This window comes from Nicotiana tabacum, chromosome 19 (genome assembly GCF_000715075.1).
Source record: "Nicotiana tabacum cultivar K326 chromosome 19, ASM71507v2, whole genome shotgun sequence".
In the NCBI taxonomy this organism is placed as follows: Eukaryota; Viridiplantae; Streptophyta; class Magnoliopsida; order Solanales; family Solanaceae; genus Nicotiana; species Nicotiana tabacum.
The window spans coordinates 48,564,121-48,572,303 of NC_134098.1; the positions used below are offsets into that span (position 1 = coordinate 48,564,121).

At 34.6% G+C, this 8,183-nt stretch overlaps 2 protein-coding genes and 1 non-coding gene across 3 annotated transcripts; 1 reads left to right on the forward strand and 2 right to left on the reverse strand.

Annotated features, from left to right (window-relative positions):
- Positions 1 to 636: 636 nt before the first annotated feature.
- TRNAV-AAC (transfer RNA valine (anticodon AAC)) lies at positions 637 to 710 on the forward strand. The gene has a single exon. It is a non-coding gene; the product is annotated as a tRNA-Val (tRNA).
- A 1,681-nt stretch (positions 711 to 2,391) lies between these two features.
- Positions 2,392 to 3,089, reverse strand: LOC142173467 (uncharacterized). Its single transcript, XM_075239064.1, has 2 exons — positions 2,932 to 3,089; positions 2,392 to 2,812 (listed from the first exon to the last, which is right to left on the reverse strand). Exons 1-2 carry the CDS (start codon positions 3,087 to 3,089, stop codon positions 2,392 to 2,394), a joined length of 579 nt encoding a protein of 192 aa, XP_075095165.1.
- A 2,634-nt stretch (positions 3,090 to 5,723) lies between these two features.
- Positions 5,724 to 7,636, reverse strand: LOC107764098 (putative indole-3-pyruvate monooxygenase YUCCA8). The gene is made up of 3 exons (XM_016582625.2): positions 6,843 to 7,636; positions 6,368 to 6,739; positions 5,724 to 6,276 (listed from the first exon to the last, which is right to left on the reverse strand). Exons 1-3 carry the CDS (start codon positions 7,491 to 7,493, stop codon positions 6,058 to 6,060), a joined length of 1,242 nt encoding a protein of 413 aa, XP_016438111.1. The 5' UTR covers positions 7,494 to 7,636; the 3' UTR covers positions 5,724 to 6,057.
- Between the last annotated feature and the right edge of the window lie 547 nt (positions 7,637 to 8,183).

Below are 8,183 nucleotides of genomic sequence, written 5' to 3' on the forward strand. Positions count from 1 at the left end.
TAGATTGCATTTTCTTCCCAACGTTAGCTTGTATTTGACCGAACGAAAATTTGGCTTTTCCTAAGTTGGTGTTCGTGAGATATATAGAGAAACATTAAGGCAATTTCTATGCATTTATATGCGTAAAACAAATGAAACTATACTAAAAATGTGGTTGAAATTTCTCGGTTAAGATGCTACAAACTCGAGGGTAGGGTAACTCCACATTTTTTTTGGATAGATCTAAGACACGAGAAATCAGTCAATTCCAAATAAAAACAGCTTAGAGCGAAAACATTGAATTCTATTGTCTTACGTTACGAGTCGTACTCAAAGCTTGACGATTCCAGCCCGATGGAACTAAGCGAGTGAATGATCTTCTTAGATCTTTCGTACTATTATTAATTGTACACGTAATTAATAGACTGATAACTACGTTATTTGACTGTAGATGTAGTGGAACCATTAATAGGCAGAAGCCTATCTTTAAAGAATTAAGGTGATGGACCACACAAATGGGATTCATTGATCAATAGACTGATAACTACGTTAGGAGGTGTTATTTGACATTCCTACATAGGCCTTCTCAGTCTGGTGAGGATCTTAGGCTAACAACTTTATTTATAAATTGCTAAAGACATAGTTTCTTGACAGGGCGGTGTCGTGGTGTAGTTGGTTATCACGTCAGTCTAACACACTGAAGGTCTCCGGTTCGAGTCCGGGCGACGTCATTTGTTATTCTTTTGCAATCATTTTTTCCCTCACCCCAAGAGCAAGGTGGAAGTTCTTGGAAAGAGGGAGCCGAAGGTGGAAACAGCCTCTGTATCCCAGGGTAGGGGTAAGGTCTGCGTACACACTACCCTCCCCAGATCCCCTCGCCCCAAGAGCAAGGTGGGGAGTTCTTGGAAAGAGTGAGCCGAGGGTCTATTGGAAACAGCCTATCTATCACATAGTAGGGATAAGGTCTGCATAAACACTACCCTCCCCAGACTCCACTGGTGGGATTATACTAGGTTGTTGTTGACCTTTCCTACTACTTAGTAGGAAGATTTTTCAAGCAACAAAGTGCAGTAAGATAATTTCAAATAGAACCTTGCTTATTACCATGTTCATTGGAAGGTTCTAGTAATGGAATGCTTATCTTCTTTTTTTGTGTGGGTACATTGAAAAAACTGGATGAACATTTTAATCATTTTCATATGCTACATGTCTTAAGTTTGTAAGGAGAATTACCTTCATTTCCTTGAGCGCATCTTCTCAAATTAATTCTTTATGTTTTTCGTGCCTTCTTTTGCCAGAAAATCTACAGATTTATTTGTCTCCCTTTAGATGTGTATAATAGTGGCTTTGTCCACGCACAATAAATAATTACAATAAGAGGAAAACAGTTTGACAATAAGTAATCAGTCCATCTTCACTTTTAATTTTTTGTATCTCCTTTTGCTGAGACTTTGTTTGATGCTCGATAATTCTATAATGCGACTTTATTATCGGATGACAGCATTGTACTACAATATCAAAAAGTGTTTTTTTAAAATTAATCCATAGTGTTTACCCATAAAATGATACAGTTGAATTTGTAATGTGGTTTATAGACAAGTGAATCGATTTGATCCCAAAGTGATAAATAAATCATACAAAACGCAAAACTTAACGTTGAAACCGAGATAAGACAACAAATAGCTTGGTTCCCGAAGCATAGCTTCTAAAGGTAGTAATACCAATATCAATAGACAAGAAATAAAATATTATTGAGCTTTTGAATAGTATATAGCATAAGTTTGTCAGAAAATTCGTGTCTCTTACAATGGCTGCTGAAGTCACTATTTATAGTTATACCTAAGGAATAAGGTCCTAGGATCAAGCCCTCTTAAATGACAATTATGGGGGCCATTGATGAATATGTAACGGAATACTATGAATGCCAAAATTCTTTATAACGGACTGTGCATTTAATACTAAAGAATATTCCTCATTGAATGCCCTCAGGTGGCAAATATTCGGTTGTCTTCATTAGCAACATTGACTTAAGGGTCTTCCCGGTGTCAACCGAAGTTGTTGTCCCCGATTTTGGTTTCTACTTGCCTTGCTTTATGTCTGTCTCTGGTTTCACGTGTCGCTCTATTATTTGAATATTTAATACGAACCGATTTTTTCCCATACAATGAAGTATGGCCCTGCCTTCAATCCATCACTACTGCTTTTCCCTTCATCTTCTTGTATTGGCTTATCATTTTTAGAACCTCCAGTCACTATGTTAGCCGCATATGATCTCTTATTTTTGAAGTCAATTAGGTAACCAACAAGCTTGTAACAGTTCTCATTTGAATGGTCAGGTTTGTTGTAGTATTCACACTTCACAAATGACTTCTTTCCTTTGTATTGTTGTCCTTTATTGGCTTGCATTCCTAATTATCCTCCACCTGCTTGCATAGCAATAGGATCTCCTCTATTCCTTACAGTAGAATTGGAATTTTGACTTTCATCTTCAATGATTAGAGCATAAGCTTGATTCAGTGTTGGCTCTGTAGTTTTCACCAGGATCTGTCGTCTTGCTTGATCATAGGTCTCATTAAGTCCACTCAGAAATTGCATTAATCTTTGTTGCTGAAGGTGCTCAATATATTCCTTCGAGTTTGGAGTGGACACCATTGCATCATATTCTGCCCACAGCTCCTTAAGCTTAGTGAAATAGGCAGATACAGAATCAGTTCCCTGTGAGATGGTGGCTATCTCTGTATGTAATTGAAAAATTCTCACACGATTCACCTCATCGAACCTTTCTCGGAGATCCTCCCAAACTAAATGCGCATTAGATGCGTATACAATGCCACTAAGCAAATTCGGAGAAACTGTGTTCATGATCCAGGAAAGTACAATTGCATTACATGTTTCCAGTCCTCATATAATTTAGACTCGAATGAGTCCTTTTTGCATGTCCCGAGCACAAACCCTAGCTTTCTCTTAGCTTGCAGTGTAATTCGCATTGATCGACGCCACAGTCCATAATTTTCTGATCCTGTAAGCTTTACAGGAATCAAAATCGAGCTAGGAGTATCTGAAGGATGAACAAACAAAGGATGCGTGTGATCAATTTTTTCGGCCGTCATTGACGATCGTCAGCCAGAGCTTCGCGAGGAAGACGATGATGAAACTATTGTCAAATAGAATAAAATTTGCAGAATTATAGATCTTCACTGCTCTGATACCATGTGAGTTTGATGAATCTGAGTCTATCTCTCACATCCATCCATGCATTCACAGATGAAGCTCAATTTAGGAAGAAACTTGAGAGAAGAAGATAGGTGCATAAAATGAGAGAAATGAATTCTATATATCACAAAATATAATTACAGGTGTATATGTACTACTAATTTAACTGCGGTTCTAATAACTTAACCATGGTCAGCTGGGACCCACCACTAACTACTTTTAACTAACTAGAGTCTAGCTTAACTACTTAACCACCTATTAACCACTTATTCTTCACACCTATGGAACAAGGTCCTAGGATCAAGCTCTCTTCAATGACAATTATAGGGACCATTGATGAATATTTAACGGCATGCTATGAATGTCAAAATTCTCTATAACGGACTGTGCATTTAATACTGAAGAATATTCCTCATTGAATGCCCTCGGGTGGCAAACATTTGTTTGTCTTCATTAGCGATATTCCCTTCGGGTCTTCCCGATGTCAACTGAAACTGTTGTCCCCGATCTTGGTTTCTACTTGCCTTACTTTCTGTCTGTATCCGGTTCCACGTATCGCTCTATTATTCGAGTATTTTAATACGAACCGATTTTACCCCATATATATAGTTAGTGTCACAATTCAAGTGACGGTCTTTCTCTAATTATGCTATCCAGCTGAGACTACGTACCAACAAACTTTTCATACTTTCTTCTAGGTTTATTCTTTGTAGCAGTATTAACTCATATGGTAATAATCATGTTCTGTACAACGAAGATGTAACTGCAAAAATTTCCACCAATGGCATGAATCATTCCATGTGCTAGAAACAGGAAGTTGATAGTAGCTAGTTTATTATAGTTTGATGATTATAACTAAGTCAAACGTACTCTAGTATAATTAGACGATCATTATTAAGAATGAAAGCAATGTGTGATGTGCAACTCTTTCTTACTCATCTGGAAGGAATCAAATGAAAAGGAATAATAATAATTATGATCATCTGAGTGTGATGTACCAAAGATATATGTCAAATCTTTTGTTCCATCCTATTCATCTACTTAAATGCATTTAATCATTGGCAAGTTGGTTAACAATTAATCACCCTTGGACTATTCCATTTCATTTTATTCCTAGCTACAAATACAATTGTTCATATCTTAACAAGTTCGATTTGTCATGATATGAAGGAACCGCTTACATTATTTGTCTTTTATTTATTTCTTCAACTATTTCATCACATTGTTTAATTAGGACATAAGATGATCCGTAAGAACTGGTATATATCAGTAAGCACATGACCCCTAAAGAAAATTTTGAGACCTAAGGGAACCATTTATGAAATTCATTTAAATTGTTCTCTGAGTCATGACCTTTTAAATAGGATCTAAGTTGTATACAATTACAATATAACAAAAAGAAAAGTTGTATATATTGACAGTTCAAAAGAATTTTACACTACATAATTTATTGGTTGTACTTCCTCCATTCTAATTTATGAAACATAATTTGACTCAGCACGTTGTTTAAGAAAAAAATAAATTTTTTAAAATTTATGGTCTTAAATATACGATAATATTTGAATGACTCTAAAAGTTTCTCGTTAAGAGTAAACTGAAAAGTCAAAGTAAAATTATTTTCAAATATATAAATTTGTCTTTCTTTTTTAAAAAAACTAATTAAAAAAATGTATCATATAAACTTTGTAAAAGTAGCTCATTTTTTAGGCAAAAGAGATATTTATTATTGTAAGTCAATTTTACCTCATGAGGTAAAAATTCATATATTATTAAGTCAAAACACACAACTTATAAACTTTTTAACTAAATCTACCAAAATTAATTCTTCATATGCAAGTACGTATGAGTACCCAAAAAAGTGTGCTGAAGTAACGAGTGGTTGCTGTCAAAACTCAGAACTCATAACTGTACTGACTGAGACTTGAAAGGAACTTGAGAAGTAGTACATTCCTTTTGTAATACTTCAAATTATATCAGTGCCTTTTCAAGTATGCACAAAAATGGCAAATTGAAGAGTCATTTTCTCATTCATCATTTTCATTGCAGTACTATTGCACCCAAAATTATTGAAAAGTGTTCTGTTTTCTTTCTATCTAAAGGCTTATCGTTTTGATCCCCCAATCGTGTCGTCGACATCAGTACTTAATTTGTGACGAAAGGAAAACATCAACCATAGAACATGCATTAATCTCGCAAAGAGAATTGATAAATAGCTAGTCGGATTTCATATTTATTTTTCCTAGTGGATATATATAGATTAAGTGTTGATTATACATAATTAAGCAAATATTATCAATCTGACTAGCTATTTAGGTTAATTTTTCTAGAAATGAAGGAAGGCTTTAACTTATAAACGTTTGACAATATAAAAAATTGGTACCCTAATTTAATCAATTTTATAGCAAGTTATTTCCTTATTTCTCGAGTTTCCTAATATCACGTTTAGGACAAAGAGTTGTTTATAATTGAAAGTCAATTTAATTTGATGTTAATAAAACTTATACACTATTAGTATATATAACTTAAACTGATAAAAAAATATACCTTTGTCATTGTAATTAATCATCAGTAGAGATTGTACATGTATGAAATGTCAATACAAATAAAAACATATGATAAATTTTTGGGGAAAAAAAGAAAAGAGGAACTAAAACGCCTCTACATCCTTACATACAAAACACCCAAACAGTAGCAAAACTTGGGCATTTTTGGAGAGGGCTGAAACCTATGGCTATCTTCTGGCTTTTGTAGTATATGTTTTTTACACAAGTATTTTACATCTATCTCTTTCCCCCTGTGAAAAAAAATAAGAAGGGAAATTCTGGGGTTTTTCTTCTTCTTTTTTATGATTTTCTTCACATGAATTTAAAAGGTAGAGATGCAACGTCTGTGTGTTGGAACCTTTTGCTTCTTTTGCTTAAGATCTTCTTGATGTACTTTTCCAATATCTTTAGCAATTCTAATAGCATCAGCAGAAGCACCAGCCAGCCCTCTCCCTGTAAATCCAACTGCATATAGCCCAGATTTTCCTTTCCAGTTATTTTGTGCCTTTGGAAATCCATTCTTTGAGAAAAATTCACTTTCCTGTAATAACATAACAAAACAATATTAGTCAACTATTCAAGAATGTTGTTTAATATTTCCTTTTTATTTAAATAGTAGCACAGTTTCTCACCTGTAGCCAGTAAGGAACATTGCTGCAGTAGCCAGTAGCCAAAACAACTGAATCAACTTCAAGTGTTTCACCATTGACAAGTTCAACAGTGCCACAGTTAAACTTTTTGATTCCAGGTACAACCTTAACTTTTCCTGATCTGATTTTTTCCAAAGCACCAATGTCAAGTACAGGGGTTTTTCCTTGAGTATTCTTGAGTGTTAATGGTCCAATTGATGGCCTTTTTAGTCCATAACTCTCAATATTTCCAAGAATAAACCATGTTAGAATAAGTAGAATTTTGTCGACTAGCCAAAGTGGTAGCCATGCCATTAATATCATAGCCAGCTCAAAAGTTGATTTCCCGAAAATCTCTCTTGGCAAAACATGAACCTGAATAACAAAAGAAACAGAACAAAACTATATTAGAAATTTGTCGAAATTAAACTGTGTGATCATTTCATTTAAAAGTTACAGTTCAGTATTAATAACTTACCGAGCTACGGCAAACCATTGATGGTTGAGCATTATGGTTACTAAGATCAAGTGAAACTTCCATGCCAGAATTTCCACAGCCTACAACAAGAACTTTCTTTCCTCGAAATTTGTCGCCAGACTTGTACTCACAAGCATGAATTACTTCACCTCCGAAATTTTTCAACCCTTCAATTTCAGGCACAACTCTTTCAGCATTTTCACCAGTGGCAACAACAAGCCACTGGCAAATATACTCAACTTCAGAGCCATTACCTGAAACAGTTTTCACCCTCCACAAGCGGCAAGCTTCATCGTACTTAGCAGATTGGACACACTCATTGAACTGTGGTTTGAGGTCAAATTTTTTGGCATAGGATTCAAGATAATCAATGAATTGTCTCTTTGTAGGGTACTCAGGGTAGTGTTCTGGAAATGGGAAATTTGGGAGTTGACAGAATTTTTTAGGAAGATGAAGTTTCAAACGATCATAAGTTCTTTTTTGCCATAAAGATGCAATACAATCTGTTCTTTCCAAGATAACACAAGGAACTCCTTCTTCTTTCAAACAAGCTCCCACTGCTAATCCTGATGGGCCTCCACCTACAATTACAGGACCATTTACCCAAACACATCTACGAGCAAAGAAATCGTTATCTGAGAAACTAAACATTTTTGCTGAAAGTTGGTGTTTTTCTTTCTTGAGAGATAATGAAGTTGTTTTAGAAGGTTTTTGAATTGGAGAAGTTTTGTTTGTTTTGGTAATGAGAGATAAGTCAATTTAGAAGTTGTTTGAAGAAATGAGAGGGGAGAAGCTCTTTATATAGAAGTGTTGGGCAGTGATAAATGAAAGATGCATGTGACAGAAGGTGGGAAGTTAATGCCTTTCGAGGGGTCATTCTCAAATCATAAGCTAAAGTCTGCCCTCTATTTTTTTAAATTTCATGATACTTAATCAATAAATTATTGGATCTTACTAAAATAATACACTTTGATTTTTATATTTGTTGGGAAGAGGGGTGGGGTTGTGTGGAGGTTTAACTCCCTTGTTTTTTTATTTTGAATTAGTAATTTTTTTTCCTTTTATAGCTTTAAGAGTTAGTATAATTTTTATTGAAGTGTATAAACTAAGTGACGATTGTTGAAGATGCTTAGGACCGACCATGGCATGTTTATTTTCGTACTTTCTACGTCTATGTTTAACATTCAGATAAAATTTTCAAGAATTGTTGGTGATGTTGTGCATTCTAAAGGTCCAATGTAGTATATTATACAACAAGAATCTCTTTTTTTATATTTATAACTTTGAGATTTTAATTTCACATTAACATAAATGATAAAATCGATCACATTTGGTGAGTAC